This window comes from Camelus bactrianus, chromosome 13 (assembly GCF_048773025.1).
Source record: "Camelus bactrianus isolate YW-2024 breed Bactrian camel chromosome 13, ASM4877302v1, whole genome shotgun sequence".
NCBI classification, from domain to species: Eukaryota; Metazoa; Chordata; class Mammalia; order Artiodactyla; family Camelidae; genus Camelus; species Camelus bactrianus.
Window position 1 is genome coordinate 31,984,639 of NC_133551.1, and position 18,354 is coordinate 32,002,992.

The 18,354-nt window shown below is 42.0% G+C and overlaps 1 protein-coding gene and 1 long non-coding RNA gene across 4 annotated transcripts in view; one reads left to right on the forward strand and one right to left on the reverse strand.

Moving 5' to 3' along the window:
- ROR1 (receptor tyrosine kinase like orphan receptor 1) overlaps positions 1-18,354 on the reverse strand; it is a 388,040-nt gene that overhangs the window by 3,843 nt on the left and 365,843 nt on the right. For both annotated transcript variants that reach the window (XM_074376341.1, XM_074376340.1), the window contains exon 8: positions 13,984-14,195. In XM_074376341.1, the coding sequence (XP_074232442.1) occupies positions 13,984-14,195 (212 nt within the window). The remainder of the gene's footprint in view (positions 1-13,983; positions 14,196-18,354) is intronic.
- Positions 1,084-17,094, forward strand: LOC141579578 (uncharacterized). Of its 2 annotated transcripts, XR_012511198.1 has the most exons (4): positions 1,084-3,095; positions 3,437-3,681; positions 13,639-13,757; positions 14,058-17,094. It is a non-coding gene; the product is annotated as an uncharacterized LOC141579578 (long non-coding RNA). The 2 variants fall into 2 exon arrangements; XR_012511196.1 differs by having other exon boundaries at positions 1,087-3,681.

Here is an 18,354-nt window from a genome sequence, read left to right on the forward strand (position 1 = left end):
AATTAAATTAAATACAACATCGTACACCTATAAGTCTTTAAAATTGTTGGCGGCAACTTGGAGGAAGTGCCATGGGCAAATTTCTGTCCTTCACTCCCCTATCTCCCCATCCATACCCCCTGCTCCAACAATGGTTTTCTGCTGCTGCCTAGAGTCTTGCTATCCCAAGTGTGGTCTTGAGACCAGCCACATCAGGATCACCTGAAGCGCACTACAAATGCAGACCCTTGGGCCCACCTCAGACCTATGGAATCTGGATCTGCATTTAACAAGACCCCTGGTGATTTCAGTGAATGTCAGCATGCGAGAAGCACTGCTGCAAGAGGATACAGCCTTGAATTCTTAGCCTGGCACTTGGAGTGATTGTGATTTGGTTCTATTCTTGCTACATCTCTAAGTGATGGCCTCACTTTGGTTAAACAGGTCTCCTCAGTGTCCACATGCAAGCACCATGCACATTCTTGCCTAATATTTTTGTTCTTCCAATGCTCTCCTATTTTTAAGGTATATATTGAGCTGAAAGCCAGAGAAACCAAAACAAAAGACTGTCCTGAGGTGTTCATAGTGGAAGTGGGGAGGTTTGGAATGTGCTCCTCTCTATTTATCAAATCCTTGCTCTGAAACTCTCCCTGACCACTCTGGTCGTTGCCTCATCTGGAACCCTTTTGGCTTTGTGGTCTGAATGCTGCTATGTGCAAGACACAGTGAGGTGGCTGGTTACATGCATGACCTCCGCAGCCAGACAATTTGAGTCTGAATCCTGCCCTTTCCACTTACCAGCTGTGTGACCCTGGTTACAGTATTTAACCACCCTGTGCCTCAATTCCCCCATCTATAAAATGGGATGATAACAATTATACTTACCTCATAGGGTTCTTGTGAACTTCATGCTATTTAACCTTTAGCTAATATTACCTTGCTGTTGCTTTTCTTCCTATGAATATATTTTGTCCTCTCAATCAGATTTAAATTTTTTGAAGGCAGGCATTGCCCTTCATACCAACTGATTATCTATGGCTTTGCAAGTGGGTTGTTTACTGATTGATCTTAAAACAGACAGGAGAAAGCATCCAGCTCACAATGAAAGTAAGTATTAAATTGTGACATTTGATCTTGACAGTAAATGTCTATTATGTCATGTGTTTTTACTATTTTTGAAATTCACCTAAAATCTACCCTGACATTTAATCTAATTTGTTAGGAAAAAAGTCATAAAAGCAATACGTTTGTTCATAAACTGATTTTTAAAATAATCCCTTTAAATGCACTTTCAATCCTTATTTTTTAGAAAAAGAATACTGCTGTGGTGAGTATCCCAAATGAAGCTGACAATTTTGCAAATACATATGGAATTCAGAGCGCTCCATACAGAGTTTAAAGCAACAGTTTAGAAAATTAAGTAAAACATTTCTCTAAACCAAACTCCACTAATCTAAAATTCATGATGATTAGTTCTGTTCTAGGCTGATATTTTCCAGGGCAAAATGCCCATCAGCCTAATGGTAAGTGTAAATAAACTTGCAGCAAAATACCCACTTAAAAGGACAAAATAGAATTGAGGATTTTGAAACTTTAATTCCTCCATGTAAATAATACCTTATTTTATATAGGTCTCACTGATTTGTTAAAGTAGATTTTATGGAGTTTGTATATGTAAATGTCTTAAAAAATTTTTTTTGTTGTTTTTTTTGGGGGGGAGGAGGTAATTAGGTTTATTTATTTATTTATCTAACTTAATTGAGGTACTAGGGATTGAACCCAGGACCTTGTGCATGCTGGCATGCACTTCTACCCCTGAACTATACCCTCTCTCCTGTGAATACTTTATAGTACAGTTACTTCCGCTGAAAATAACGGCAACCCATTGCTTTAAACATTCAGGAAATTAAAGCTTATTAATCCAGTCCTAGTAATTATAGTATTCTTTGTAACAGCAAAAGATTAGAAATACCCTAGAAATAACCTGTCTATTTAGTGGAGAATGATTAAATTAATTGTGGTGGAGCCAGTAAACAGAATATTATAAAGCTGTAAGAACAAATGAGGACACTTTCTATGTACTGATATGGAAAGATCTCCAAAATCCTAAGTTAAAAATAAAATGTAAAAGAACAGTGAATGCTGTATGCTGCTTTTGTATGAAAGCAGAGGAGAAAAAGAACAAATATATTCATATTTCTTTCCACAGGCATAAAGAAACTCTGAAAGGATGCTCAGGAAACAGCAGTGGTTCCTGGATCAATATGGAAGTGGGCACTGGTGGGTGGCGGAAGGCAGACGGGGGAGATTTTTCACTTCATGCTTTCTGACCTCTTTACATTTATGAACCAGGTGAACATATTAGCAATGAAAAAAGTGAATAATTTAAAAACATAAGACATATCTTTCCAACTGATTGAACCCAGGAAATTCCTTCTACAGTCACGGTTGCTTCACTATTTTTCCTTTGGCTTCTAGGGTCTGGATTCCGTGGGTGCGAGGGACTTCCTTTGGGAGAACAGGATGTGGGTGACAGGAGAAGTAACCAGGTGAACCAATCCTACTCTTTTCTCTTGAAGCCCTTCAATGATTTTGCTTTCATGGGCAGAATAATCCGGGGTGAATTTTCCCCACATGACATTAAGATAGGGATTTCCAACAGAACTTTTCCTAATGACGTAAATGAATCCAATTTATGTGAAAGTCCCGTGAATGGCACGGACGGTATTATTTACTTTTCGACCTAAACAGGATCCTCATGCTTTTGGTGGCAGAGAAGGGTGAGGGACTGAGTAATAAACTACTTTTGAGGGAAACCGGGAATTAGGAACGAAACCCAAGGAATAGTAGACTGATCTCATGAGGAGTTAGGCCTCCTTCCCCTTCCCTGCCAAGGTTAACCCATAGGCAGGGTGGGGCAATTCAAGCCATGTGACCTTTGGACTCACACAAATCTGAATTTGCATCTTGGACCTGCTGCTTTCTATTAAGAATAGTTAATATTTATAGACAACTTACTATGTGCCAGACACTGTTCTAACTACTTAACAAATATTAACTCAATGACTACCCCAACCCTGTGGGAAAGAACCTATTCATTAGATGGCTGACCTTCGGTGAGTTTGTTAGCTTTTAACCTCTATTTCCAAATCTATGAAATAATGTAGTATCTAGCTTCCATAATTGCAGTAGGGATGAAATGTAACAATGCATGAAAGTAATTTCCACCTAATAAGTGCTCTTTAAATCAATTTTACTGTCCTTATTAGGGAAGTAATCCAGAAAGCAGAGTCAATGCAAATGACTTAGATCCATTTAAAGCCTTACATAGTTCTAGATAGTCTTCTACAATTCTATGTTTAAAATAAATGTTTAAGTTTCTTCTTGTTAATCTTTCTCTGTTCTCCGGTAGTTGTTGGTTTTTGTTTTTGTTTTTTTAATTCTTTAAAAATGACAGAGTTTGTTTTGGAGCCCAAGGGTGGGCAAGAATTTGAGTGGCCTGTGGCCTGCTCCTCTGAGGGTTCTGGGAGATGCAGACGGAGGTGGAAGAGTGGATGGTGGCAGATGGGAAAAGGAAGCAAGCCGGCCAAGCCTGTGGGGATGGGAAGAGAAGAGGAGGTGGACAGGACTTTGGCGCTGGCCTGACACATGGCCCCTGGGGCTTCACAGCGAAGAAGGCCGGCTGCATTCCCCTCCACTGAGGTAAGCAAATTAGTTCTCTGGTATTTGCCTTTGGAAGAAGAACTCCTACTCTTGCCATTTTACAGATGGAGAAAGAGGCTTAGAAAAGTATCAAGAATTTTTAGGAGAGCCAAAAAGAGCTGCACTTGCGTGTATAAGGCCTTCTGTTTGAAACCAGAGAAGCCTGCTGGCCGGCAAGCCCAGCTGGACACAGCACGTTGCTGGAGGCTTAGCCTGGGGCCTGACACCTTGCAGGGCTATGAGGTCGGCCTTCCGTGTGTGGTCACTCCGTGGAATGATAACTGTTTTCTCCCTGTTCAGACCCATGACAAAGTACGTTTTGACTCAAAGTGTGTCTTGTCACATGTCACCAATACCCGGCGGGCCAGACAGCAGAGAGTCCCACGTCTTCTGCAGCCAATTGAAGGAAGGAGTAGTTCACCAGAGCTGGTCATAACCAAATTTGGGGATGTGCTTTGGAAAGAAGCACGTAAAGTAACTAAAAAGGCAGATTTCCCAAAACCTTTCCTTGGAACACCTGTGCAGCAGCCGGTAATAGAAAGACCCAGAAGAAAAAACAAAACAAAACAGAAAAACCTGCTCAGAGCTTGGTTTCAGGGGTACAATTTGCACAGTGATTTGCATTTTTAAAATGCTCAAGTTATTTGGTACAAATGAGTCTTAACTAGAGACTCATTTTCAAATTTCACATAAATCCCGAACTAGTTAAAAAAGCATAAAAACCCTTAAAGAAGCAGTCAGTAGACTGTACGGTGACGGCAGGAAATTAGCTGTATTGTTGAGGAGCAGATGGTTTACATTATACAAACCCTTTAGGCTAAACTTGTTTAGGTCTGGCATATTGTAAATTATATTTTCGTAATGAAAGTGAAATGACCTCTGCTTGACCTCAAGTGGGGTTTGTCTGTTTGAACCAATGTAGTGGAAAACTATGAAAGAAAATGAAGTCATAAAGTTTTGGCAGTTCAATTTTGGCTCATTTCAAGTTAAGGGGTTATAAATCTGTTTAGTTTTTGTTTGACAAGTATTTGTCATACAGGGATGTACAAAATGTAAAGAAGTGTAAAATACACATGAGGCACGATGCCAAAGTAAACCAAGTACAAAGGAAAACTGGAATGAATAGGGTCCTGGGCTCCTATCTCTTTATCACTCCCTCCATTAGTTGAATGACAGGATGGGCTCCGTTTATTATATGCTGTAAGGCAATTAAGTACCTTAAAACTGAAACAGGCTTTCAGTTTAAATGTTAACATTTTTACTCCTCAAAGTAAACACACATCTGCCTCAGTGCGGTTTTAAAAAATTATATAAATTTGTGCGGCGGGGTTAGGGGGGTGGGAGGAGAAAAATCAAAGTTGGATGTAGAAGTTGATACAGGATTCTAAAATCTGATTGTGCTTCTGCCTCGAGGAATTTTTGAACAGCAACTGTATTCGAGTTTACATGAGCTCTTCACAGAAGGAAATGAGAGAACATCTGAGATGTGAGTCATGAGATGTGGGTCCGACGCGAGTCTTGCAGTCCCGTCTAAAGAGCTGCTAGAGAGGCCCGGCGGATGTTGGTGGCTCTCTCACCTGTGTGATCAATACTAAGTGGGGACAGGTGCCCCTTTTAGAGCCATTAACTTTAGGTATGAAAGCAATGAACCATGTGTAGACTTTTTAAAAATTGTAATTATGTAGATGGCAGATGAAAAGGAGGGCAGCCTCAGGGATTTTCTCTCTTTTCACTTTTGGGAAATTACACCTTAGGCGATAACACACTTGAAATGACTCCTCTGGGTGACACAGCTTGCGACTGGACTGCCGCTTCCCGCTCACTTGCCCTAAGAGATTACCATAGGAGACGAGAGGAGGACTTTGCAATGACCACCAACATTTGCGTGCAGCACAGATCCTGCTCTGTGACTTTTCACCTGTAACCTGAACAGTGTATGACTGATTGCTCTGCGTTTGAGTCCAACTTGAAATAGACACACAGATAAAAAGCAGAGCCACGTGAGGGTGGAGGGAACCAGAGCCCAGAACAGTTCTCTGGGACAGGAAGGTGGCTCGAATAGCAGGTGCTGGAAAAGGACTAAGGCTGATACTCCCACAGCGGACCCAAACCTCCCCCTGTAGTCTTTGCAGCCTGTACTTGTGCCTTTCCCATCCCTCACGCCCTGGGACGGCTGCCGTTTTACAACTCTCTTTTGTTCTACATTTGCCGATTCTAGTTGGACACAAGTATCTGCAGGAAGAGAGCAGACCCCACACAGGGGCATTTGTCCTCAGTCTTATTAGAGGAATAATGAAGCAGATCCTGGCCTTGCTGAAATTAGAGGGGTATTCTGGGTAATAGCAAGACATTACCAGGTCTGTTTCTTTTTGGAAGCACAGTTTTCTCTGAGAACTGTATTCCCTGGGGACTTACGCTCTGACTCTCAAGTACTAACCAGCAGAGTCTGCACCAGAGCAGCACTGGAACCCCCCACAGGGCTTGGTGAACCACAGATTGCCTTATTCTCCGAGTTTCTAATTCTGTAAGTCAGATTCTGCAGTTCTGACAAGTTCCCAGGTGATAAGGATGCTCTTGGACTGGAATAAATGAGAGAACCACTGGAATAAATGAACATAGCTTTCAGAAAAAAAAAAAGAATATGACTTTCTGGATCAGATAGTTACTGAGTGTCTGGGTTCTTGCTATCTACATGATGAATGACCACAGTGTCTCTGAAGAACTTGCTTGAGCAATTCTGACACAAGGCAGAAACAGTAACACTCTGCTTGGGAAATGCCAGCCAGAGAAAAATACAAGAACCACCGACCGGTATTTTACTGGGTTATACTCTGCATGGCTACTGTCTTAGAGAGATTCAAGCTTTTGAAATAGAAATCACTCTATAGCTTGGGCCGTGTCATCAGTTTATTCTATTTTCATGGGCAGCCAATTGTGTGGGATATATTTTAGTAGCTGATTATATCAGTCAGTCAACTGATACTGTATATACTAAACACCAAAGAGTATACACACAGAATAGGAGATGAGAAACCATGCAAGAACCACGAGGAGAGAGGACATAGCTCCTATTCTAGGTGTCTGTAATCTGAGCTTAATAACAGATACCATGTATTGAATACCTGCCACGTGCCAGACACTGAGATGGTAATAATGGCTATGATTTTTGGTGAGAAGTGTTTATGTGTTAGGCTGAAAGTGCTTTACACATATTAATTCTTTTCATCCTCACAATAACCCTATGGAATTGGTTGCTATGACCATTAACCCCATTTTACAGATGGAGAATCTGAGGAACAGAGTAGTTAAGCGATCCCACAACTAGCAGGCTGCAAATTCAAACTCCAGAGTCTGTCTTCCTCATGACTAGACGACACTCCCTCATCTGCTTTCTCAGGGCTTCGGGCATCAACTCATTTAATCCTCATCACAAACCCATGAGATTCATACTATGACTTCCCCACTTTATGGATCAAGAAATGAAGGCATTCAGTGGCTAAGCAGCTTGCCCAAGGAGGCACAACTGTTAAGTGGCGATGCCAAGATTCAGCTCCAACTATGTCTGGCCCCAAAGATGGAGCACTTTTCTGGGAATTAGTGGTAGTTTTCATCTGATCTTCAGAGGACTCTGCAGTTTGAAAAGCATGAGGCCCATTGGTGTCAAAGTGGAATGTCAAGGCATAATTGCTCTCTGGTTGAGCCTTGTTGGTCCCATTGGTTGACTGGGATAAGTGAACAAAACCTTTCAACAGCAGCCTTCACCTGAGTTGGGCACAGAAGCCCTGGAGAGTATATGAAATTGAGATTAAAAAAAAAAAAAATTTTTTTTTAGTATCTGGACTTGGCTGTTGACAGGAATCTCCTTGACTCCAAAATCTGTCTTCCTTTCTTATGCATTTTACTTGTTCTTAGGTAAACAGCATTCGAGTTGTGAAACAACCGACTCCACTCATAAACGGAAATGACTGCATTCTGAAAGCTTAAAGGCCACGACCATTTTATCTGGGGAGGTTATGGACATTTTCAAGGACGACAGCCGAACTAAGTGCCCCCTGGCTCACGCAGTCGAATTCTCGAGGGAGTTTCAACCAAGAGGTTGCCATGTTTGCTCAGAGTTCAGCGGCACTTCTCTGGAAGTGATTTCACTTCAGAAACAGTTCTTTATAATGTAACTTTCCGATGGCTCATCTGAATGCCTGGTGGTGGTGGCCAGGGTTGATTCTGTGGTGGAGTTACTCTATTAATGTCAACAGGAGAGGTTCTATTCTGCCTGGAACAGATGCCAGTGATTTTAACGTCAGCCTGAGCCACCACGCGCTCGTAACTTAGGCTTGTGTGTTTCAGTCAGCCTGGCAATGAAGGAGTAGAGTGAAATGGGGAACCCTTGAGCTCTGGACCCGGGCAGACCTGGGTTCGAGTCTTGGCTCTGCCACTTACTAGCTGTGTGCCTTTGGGCAAACTCTTCATCTCAAGCCTCAGTTTTCTCACTCCCCAAATCAGGCTCAAACTAGCACCAACCTCAGAGGGTTATTATAAAGATTTACTGAGGTAATGCGTGTGAAGCACTTCGGCTTATTCACGATTCCCGTTTTGACATATCCCATTATGAGGCTCCTTCCTGGAGGTAAAGCTTCTACGGACACAGGTGTAAGCAGAGGTGCAGTGCTGGGCAGCCTCCCAGGCCTCACTGCCAGGCCCTCTCCACCCCGAGGGAGTGAACAGGGTGTGGGGCCAGAGGATGCCCACAGGAACACCAGCGCTATCTAAAGGGCTACCTCTATCATCTTTGCCGTGACTCCCTTGTCCTCACCTCATTTAATGCTGTGGGCTGCTGGGTTCGATAGCTTCCTCCCCAACCCGCAGTATCCTGTACACAGCATTTGGTAGCTAATCAAAAGGTTTGTAATTGTTCACATCATCACCAGAACAAAAATAATAGTAACCTCTAGCTGTCGAGTACCTGTGAGGGGCCAGACACACTATTTTGAAATGTCAGAGACATCTCTTTTAGAACAGATTGGTGGTTGCTAGAGGTGAGGGGTAAGAGGGAAGGTGCAAAATGGGTAAAAGGAGTCAAAAGGTACAAACTTCCAGTTATAAAATAAGTAAGTTATGGAGATGGCATGTGCAGCTGGTGAATAGAGTTAATAATACTGTATTACATATTTGAACGTTGCTGAGAGAGTAAATCTTAAAGGTTCTCATCACAAGAAAAAATATTTTGTAACTACGTATGATGATGTTGGCTAGGCGTATTTTGAACATGTTGCACTATACAAAAATATTGAATCATTATGTTACACACCTGAAACTAATGTCATGTATGTCAATTATACCTCCATAAAAACAATTTAATTTAAAAGTGTCTTTTTTTAAGGACTGTTTGTATCCTTGTTTTATAGTTTCAGAGAGTGTGCTTACGTTCCCATGGCAAGTAAACAATGGAGCTACGTTTTGTAATCATATCTTTCTGTCTCTAAATCCTTGATCTTCAAAATTTATCATACTACCTCCCAGAAGTAAACTAAGAACAAACGTGGCTGGAAGGGTAAGTTAGGCCCAGAAAGTACAGACTCCTGGGTGCCGGGAGGAAGAATTTTATAACTTGAGATTGGTCCTTCCAAACTGGGGAATCCTTATGTCAAGTGGGAGATAAGCAATGCCAGAGGATGAAATCAGCATGAGACAGAGAGGAGAGAGAACTGACAAACATCAGAGGAGGCTCCAATTAGGGAGTTAAAAGAAGAAGAACTAGTGAAGGAAGCAGGAGGAGACAGGAGGGGAGCCAAGAGAAAAAGCATTTCAAGATGGTGGTTAAGAATGCCGAATGCTCCAGAGAAATTAAACAGGACTAAGACTTGGAAACGGTCACTGGATTAAATTACATCACTGGTGATTCCCCAGAGGCCATGTCAATAGAACGATGAGCTCAGAAGCCTTGGGACACCAAGGCTTTAAAGAGTGAGTGTAAAAGTTGTTGAGGACATTTTAGCACTGAGTGTCGTGACACTGGATAAGGACAGGAGTTTCAGAGGGGTGGCCAGACCGCAGCAGGGATTTTGAGATGGGAAGTATGCTGCCAGCAAAAGGGACAGGCCCAGAGAACATACATGTCAGGACGTTCAGCAATGATCTTGGCTGGAGAGGCAAAGGAGAGATGAATAATCTGGAAGTGAAGAAACAGAGAAGCTGGCAAGAGACGAGGGTTGGTTGAGAAATAAAATACAGCCACCAGCTTCAGCAAGCTATAGGCAAGTCCTGCTTTCCCCTAACTGTTCCTTGTATCAGCCAGGAGGTGCAGTTTGACCCATAGGCCCTCCGCCCAGTCTTTCTGCCCCTCATCCTCAGGCTTCTCCACCCCCTAACCTCTCTGCATGTCTAAATCTCATGGAGGTGCATCCCACAGGGAAGGACAGAACTGGGCTCACCCTGGGCTTGAGGGGGAGGCTCGACTTTCTAACTCCCCAAGAAGCAAGCCCCACAGCTTTTTTCCCTCACCGAGACTGCTCTGTGTTTCACACCTGACAGTTGTGGGGGTGAGGTTGGGGAGGAGGCAAAGGAAAAGAATCAGAGAGACGAGAAGTTAGGGTTTCCAGGCTTCTTGGAGAAGGTTCATTTTCCACAGTACTTTTAAAAAAAATCACCTACTCAGACTGTAAAACGTGTAATGTAAGATATAAAAGTCCTACTTAGTTCTTGCATCACCAGAGTCCTGTCAGAGGATTTTAAAGATGGAAATGATAGGAGATTATCTAATCCAGCTGAATGGCTTGACATCTCTTGCTGAACAGAATAAAAGGAAAATAAACAAGCCGTCCTTCTGCAGGGATGCAGTCGACTTCTTTCCCTGAACAGCTGAGAAAATTGAGACACGGAGAGGCTTACGGGCTTCTCAGGGTCACAGGGCAGTGAGAGGCAGAGCCAGGGGAGCATCTCCATTTCCTGAATGTTCAAGGCTCAGAGTTAAAATGCCTCACTGGTCCACTGGCTTTCTTTCCCCACAGATCAGAAGGAGACTTGTGCCTCATCAAAAGTTTTAACTTCCAACTGCGCCGTCCACCTCTCTGGGGACGCAAGCCAGGTCCGGGCAGCCAGTCTGTCTGCGGCTGCCTATTGTCCCAGCTGAAGAGTATGAATTTCTAATCCCCTAGAGGAGCCTCTTCTTAATCCAAACACTCGGGGTGGGGGTGGGGTGTGGGAGGGGTGGTGGGGGTGTAAAATCAGCTCAACAAGTGGAGAGAGATGGAAAGAGATAGTTTAAACCCTGAAGGGCACATTCATTTGGATAAATAAGAACGAGGGCAGGGCAGACCAGCTTCTACTCTTCATTCCTCTTTTGCATCCCAGCCTCCAAATATCCTTTTGATTTTACTCTGGTAGGATGTTTGTTTTCAGGATGTTTTTTGCCCCCTCTCTCTTTCTTTCTTATGTGTGTCCCTTCTTTTTAGATTTTATAGGTACATGTAATATTTATGTGTCATTGACCTTTCAAAGCAGTCTTAGAGATTGACTGTTTACATTGAGGAATTTTCTTTAAGGTCTACAAAGTCCTTTGTGCTTTTTCCAGGAAAGGCACTCAGTAAGAACCAAAACAAACAGCTGAATAACTCAAATTTGATTGGAACCAAATCTCTTAGGAGAGTAAGGAGGAAAAAAAGTTAGCATTTGTTTTGTTGTTTCCTTTCCCCTTCTTGACCCAGTCAAGGATACTTGAGCCATTCCCCTTTCCAATCTGATTTGGGATTGCTTGGGAGCTGTTGGGCTTGGGAGCTGTTTAAGGCTAAATTCTAAGCCTTGTGTTGGAGAAATCTTGACACTTGGAATATTTTGCAAGGCACATTTCAGAAATGATCCAGAAATGATGAAAACAAAGTTTGCTTCACCAAATCTTTGGGAAAATGTAGCCGAGTATATTTTACATTGGTCTCCATGACCATGGACAATAAAGGACCGTTACTGCTCTGCTCAAGTTGCACATGTCCCTGGCAGGACCGGGGCTGTATAATGCGACTGTTATCCAGACCTCTTCAGGAGGTCTGTCACAAGCCAGATGAGGCCTGTGGCTAGTGTTCAGCTCAAAGTGACCAAACGGAGTCATATTTAGTTGTCTGCCTGGCCCCTCAATCCCCCTTCCCAGCATGATTTGTTCTGTGAAAAAGTTATCATAAGGTTGGGCAAGTGCAAGGGCTTTTACCTAGACCTGAAAAATCTTAACGTTCACACTTCATCCCTTCCAATTACTAGCTCTTTGACCTTAGGCAAGCTACCTAATTGGGTGGCGTCTCAGTTACCCTGGTTGTACTAGAGTGATAATAATGCAGACCTTTTATAATAGGCATGAGGATTAAGTGAGAGAACGAATGTAAAAACTCCTGGAATAGTTCCTGATAATTTGTACCACTCAATATATATTAGTTTTCTCTATCTGTGCCACAAAGCTCTCTGAAATCTTTATTTAAAAAACTACATAAATCCAAAACATCATGCCTGTTGGACATCATGTGTTGCAAAATAAACCTCCAGTAAAAATGGAATTGAGTTGCAGATTGAGGCTGACCTACAAAACTGATCATTTTTTCCCAAATGGAAAGGACTCTTCCTATGATTCCTGCCACAGATACGAGGAACCCACCTCCCCAGGATGGTGGCTGCCGCCCAGTGATGACTGTAAACAAACTGATCTGGGTCTCTCTCCTACCTGGAATTCTGGTATTTGTAAGGCTCCTTAACATTTAATAACAGAAATGACAGGGAAAGATTCTCATAGACAAAGACTATTGCACTAGAGGCTTGAAGTCGCAAGATATGTAAAAGGTCAACTAGTTATTACTACATGAATGTGCAATAGTAGTATCCTTTCTGTTTTCCTCTATTACATTTGTAAGAATTAAGTGTGGTGTTATATAACATGCTACAATGAATATAAGTTGCCTCGCTAGCAGCCTGGATGTCAAGAGTTAAACCTCCACCTCCAAGCATTCCCCCAAGACACTAAGTGAACTCTACAGTGTCCAGGGTCTTTTTTTTTTTTTCCTGGTAAAAATTCACACTTGAGAGAACAGTGATTTTGCTTGGGACAGACGACTTAAAAATGAATTTTCAGCATTTAAGAAACCCCAAAACCTTACCAACAAATATGACTTTGCAGTAGAAAAATATTTTAAGTCTTCTTAAATTAAATTAAAAAAAAAATCCAGCAGCAAAGCAAAATAAAATTAAATGAGGACTATGTGTCAGCCCAGTGATGCTACTCTACTTATTGGGTAAAAGGATTGATTTGGGTGTGAAGGCATTTTTCTCCCTAAAACTGCATTAAAAACAATGCATCTCCTCTTTGTGAGGGTCAAAAGAATAATATGGTCACTAACCCATGGAGAAAATAAATATTTGTTGAATGAATGTTCCTATGGACTTGGAATATGAAGAAAAGGCAGGCTTTTGTGGACGCAAGAATCCTAAATTATTTAAATGAAATCTCTTTGCCGAGAGGTCTGGGATTGAGGTGTTGGCTTTCTGGACAGAAAGCCTCTGTTGTATTTCAGCTCCAAGATGTGGTGTGTGCTCCATTTCAGGGAAGGGCCAGTGACCCTGGGTTTCCTGCCAGGACCTTGAGCAACTCAAATATTGAAAGATGTGGAGGAAAAGCTAAAAGGAAGTGGATTGATTTAGCACAGAGAGCAGAAGGCTAAGGTGGGCTATCCTAAAAAAGCATTCAAAGATTACAGGAAGGAGAGCACTTCTCTTAAAATAGGCTCGAACCAAAGAGAAAGGGGTTTAGGTTAGACATGAAAAGGATTTTTAAAATTGTGGTAAAAACCACGTAACATCAAATGGTCCATTTTAAGTGGACAGTAGTGTTAAGTACATGCACACTGTTGTGCAATCAGAAGGATTTTTGACAGTGAAGTTGGTGAACAACTTTCAGTTTCTCTCTCTCTCTCTGTTCATCTCTTTCAGCTTGATTGTGAGAGTATGGAATTTCCTTCTTTAAAATTTGGAAAAATAGTTCTCATTCTGAATCCAAAGTGGCTGGTAAAGATGATCTCATAAGGATTCCTTGCAGGCCAAACTCTACGGTAAGGCAGTCATGTGACTGGCTCAACATTCAACTGGTTAAACTGATGAAAGTACGTTCAAGCTGCCTTGGGCAAAGTTAGAGATGTGTGGTTATGCTGAACAGGAGCTCTAGCACTTAGAAACTTCTGACTCTGTATCATTTGATTTCTAAGCTTGGGAGGGCTATAAGTTCTGCCTTAACTTGAAGTCCAGAGAACAAATGCAGCTCCATACTGCTGGTCTTACCTTGGGTTTGTATGCATTCAACATCGACATCTCTACATTTTGACCTCTGACATGTTTCGGTTGCCTCTGGACAGGTGGTGACGATGACTTCTGGTTATTGCGACAGACACAAATGAAGAAGAAGAGCAAAGCAATGGCCAGGGGGATGGCAACACTCGGCACCAGGATGTACAGGATCTCCATTTTATTCTTCTCCTTGGAATCCTTTGAATCTGGGTGCAGAAATGGAAAAGAGCAAATGTTATACTAGTTTAAATAACATGGATGATATTACACTGCAGAGTTTAAAACGACCTCCTCTTCTTCTATACATAAAAATGTATTGTGAGAAAAAGGAACCATTGCTTATTACAATTTGTTTCCATCAAACCTTCAATGTGATTTATTAAAGTTTAAAGTTCAAACGTTTAAAAATTGCAGAGGGACATTATGAAGACTTTGCGTGTGTCTGGGTCCCCCTCGGATGTTGCATCTCTTTAGCCTGCATTTCTCCAACACCTTAAAAGTTAAACGCCACGTGGATGGTCTGTATACATCCAAGAGCATTAATGTGGACCACAGGGGTCTTCTTCTATTGGCTGCTAGCCCAAATCAACCAGAAATCATGCCCGTGTCTTGGCTGGTTTGGACATACAGGGCCAATCCTGCATCTTCCAGAATCAACATCACCAAAGAATCCTGGCCCCAGGGTCCACAAAGCGACAGGCCTGAGATGACGGGGACCCCAAGTCAGGGCCAGCTCAGCTTCTGATGAGCTGTGTGATCCTGAACAAACCACTCACCTCTCTGGGTCTTTTTCTCATCCACAAAAGTGAAGTATCTGTTTTGGATGGTGTCTATGATAACCTCTAGCACAACATCACTGTATAACCTGACACTATTTTGAAACCCAAGAGTTCTTCTTAAATGGTTTCATATGAACTCAAGAATTGTGAGCGCTAACAATTGGAAGTATACTTTTGAAATCTTATACATCCACTGTTACCATTGCTTGGAAAAGAATGTAACATGTATAGAAGGACATGAGGACACGTACTTTTCTTTTTTTTTTTGGTTTGGGTCTGACCATTAAACTAAATACCCTGGGCGCATACTAGAATTAATGAATTATTTGACTGGTAAAACAAATGCAAGCATTGTGGGACAGTAATTGGAGGAGTTACATAATGACATGCTCTGATCACCAATAACCTCATCAGCTTTCTTGCTGTAAGAAAACCCAAAGTGTGAAAATGCAGACGGACACAAAATTCACAGATGATTATTTACTTAAAAGAATTAGCCACACATCCATTCCCTCATCCTCCCATTTGCTCAGTAAGTCAATAAACAAAAGCTACTACGGCCAAGCACTCTACTAGGTACTGGGAATACATAATTAAATACATAATTAAATCCTTTGCCCTTAAGGAGCCTGTGGTCTGGTTAGGAAAACAGAGAAAAGATCACTACAATATGCTGTTAGAAGTCCTACGAGGGAAGTATGAAAAGAGTGATGAAGAGACCCCAAAAGTCCCTTTAAACAGTGAGCTTCCCCAGCACATGGAAACGAGAATACACTACACGTAGTTTGCACTGGCACACACCTTCCTTGGGAACCTGCTGTCTAGTGAGACAGAGCAGTAACTGATCATGCCACCTTCTCTCCACACTAACAGGCTCAACACAAGGCGTTAGGAAGGGCACCAAAGCCTGGGGGTTGGGACTGTGCTCTGTGGGTCAGCCCTCAGACGAGCTTGGGGAGGGGTAAAATCTGCTTATGAAGTATAACAAATATAATAGTTTTAGTATTTATTGAGTGTTTTCTACTGGAAGAAAATCAAGTTAGCTGTTATGATTCATACGGTCCAAGTATTGTTCTAAGCCCCCCCTCCTTTTTTTCAGTTTTTGTGTTTATTTATTTTACGGATATGTAGTCAGTTTACAATGCTGTGTTAATTTCTGGTGTACAGCATAGTGATTCAGTTGTACATATGTCTGTGTGTGTGTGTGTGTGTGTGTGTATTCCTTTTCATATTCTTTTTTTATAGGCTATTACGAGGTATTGAATATAGTTCCCTGCGCTAGACAGTAGGACCTTGCTGTTTATCTATTTTATATGTAGTAGTTAGTATCTGCAAATCTCAAAATCCCAATTTATTCCTCCACTCCCCACTTCTGCCCCGGGTAATCACAAGTTTGTTTTCTATGTCTGTGAGTCTGTTTCTATCTGTAAAGAAGTTCATTTGTTTCTTTTTTTTTCTTTAGATTCCACATATAAGTGATACCATGTTATTTGTCTTTCTCTGTCTGACTTAATTCACTTAGTACAACAATCTTCAGGTTCATCCATGTGGTTGCAAATGGCATTACTTCATTCTTTTTATGGTTGAGCAGTATTCCATTGTGTATGTATATATATTCACACACACATACCACATCTTCTTTATCCAGTCACCTGTCGATGGACACTAAAGTTGCCTCCAAGCTGTACAATAATTAGTGCACTATGGGTTTGTATGCATTCAACATCGACATCTATGCATAAATAGTGCACTATGAACATTGGGGTGCATGTAGTAAGCATGCACTTTTCTTTAACGCACTTATTTTATTCTCACAACCAGCCCCATGAGGTAGACACCACCCTCAACCCCACTTTTATGGGTGAGGAAGCGGAGGGGCAGAGTGGTTAATTTACCTGCCCAAGGACACGCAGCTAGAAATTCAGCAGCTCGGATTCCTCTCTTGTTGGTCTTGCTTCACACCTCCTGCTCCAGCTACTACTCTAGACTGCTAGTAATTTCAGAGTGGCTGTTGTTTTGCACCGATTTTTCATGGTAGGACTGCTCTTGTTTCGTGGAGGTGGGAAGGATGAAGGAGGTCTGAAAGGTGGGGAGTAACGCTGACGCTTTGCCAGGTGGGCTGCTTTTGAACTGCTCACTTTGGGCACTGCGGCAGGTGAACAGGCATCTCTGGAGACTGTTCTGATCATTCTAGTCACTAGAACTGGGTCTCGGGCGTTTTAGTAACAATTGTGTCTGCATGTCTGTAGGGGGGTAGACACAGAGAGAGAGCATATCTCTGTCTACATATCTGTCTACCCACTTTACAGACAATGTAGCAGAGTAAAGGAAGATTACATTTTAGAGTGAGAAACCTCTGAAGACTGCCTTTATCATTATCTACGTAACCGTGAGTGGCACTTAAGCCTCTCTCAGCAAATTCATCTGTAAAATGGGACTATTTCAGAGAACTGCTGTAAACAATAAATGAAGTAACATGGAAAGTCTCTATTCTAGCACCTGTTACAGCTCAAACACTCAATCTTTACCCCCTACCCTTAGACCAGGAAAAGATTCAGGGAATAAAAGCTTTGGGCTGGAAATTCTAAATAACCTTAAGCTAAAAACCACCTCTCTGACCTCCATCGCCTCATTTATTCAAGGGGAGTAATGATACCTACTCTACCCATCCCATTTAGTTCATGTGAGCAACGACATTCACGAAGGAATCTTGGGAAATTGAAAACTGGCGCACAGTTGTTGGATGCTATGATTAGTATTCACATTTTAAAACAAATTTCAAATTTCTCAACACCCTAGGGGGGGAAAAATCCCTCTTGTTATTCTTGGATTTTCAGTGAAATCATTATGAGGGTAAGATTACAAAAGGAATGAGGCTAATTTAGTACGAAAGTAATGCTAGTCATTTTTCTGGCCCACATTTTTAGCAAAAAGAGAAAATAAGGCTCTCACCTGTCTGGCTAACAAAGGAGTCTATTCTGTACTCATTCCGTAACAGATTATTCACGGAACGCCTTTGATTGTACACGGGAGGGCTGGGACAAATCCCCTGGTAGGTCTGCAGGAGAACAAACTTCAAGAAGCTAAATCCTTTAAACACCGCCAAACTTGGCTCCTTCTGATTATACTGAGGATATACAAATGAGCACGATGTCTCCTTGCCAAGTGAAATAATCAGGCAGAATATGACGTGGTCGTGTTGGAAGTGACAGAAAACAAATTCAGGCCTATTGTGCGTCTTACAACACGCTTCCTTTCCCAGGCGGCTCTCTGCATTTGGCCAGAAGAGGAGTCCATGTCTGGCTCAAAAAACTCCATATAAAAACATTCAGCAGAGCAACTAACCTTACACATGCAACATTAGAAAACTAACATTTGCCCAACCCCTCTTTAATGTCCTAGCATTTTTATTACTCATTTTAACCTAGCACTTGGGTTTATCTTGGCTTTACACACAGACAACTTGAGGCTGAGAAAGGACAACAACTCGCCAAAGCTAGGAAGTGGTGGGGTCTCGGATGGAAGACAAGGCTGTCTGCCTTCGATGCCTTTGTGCTTTTTAAATCACATGACTAATAATAATTAA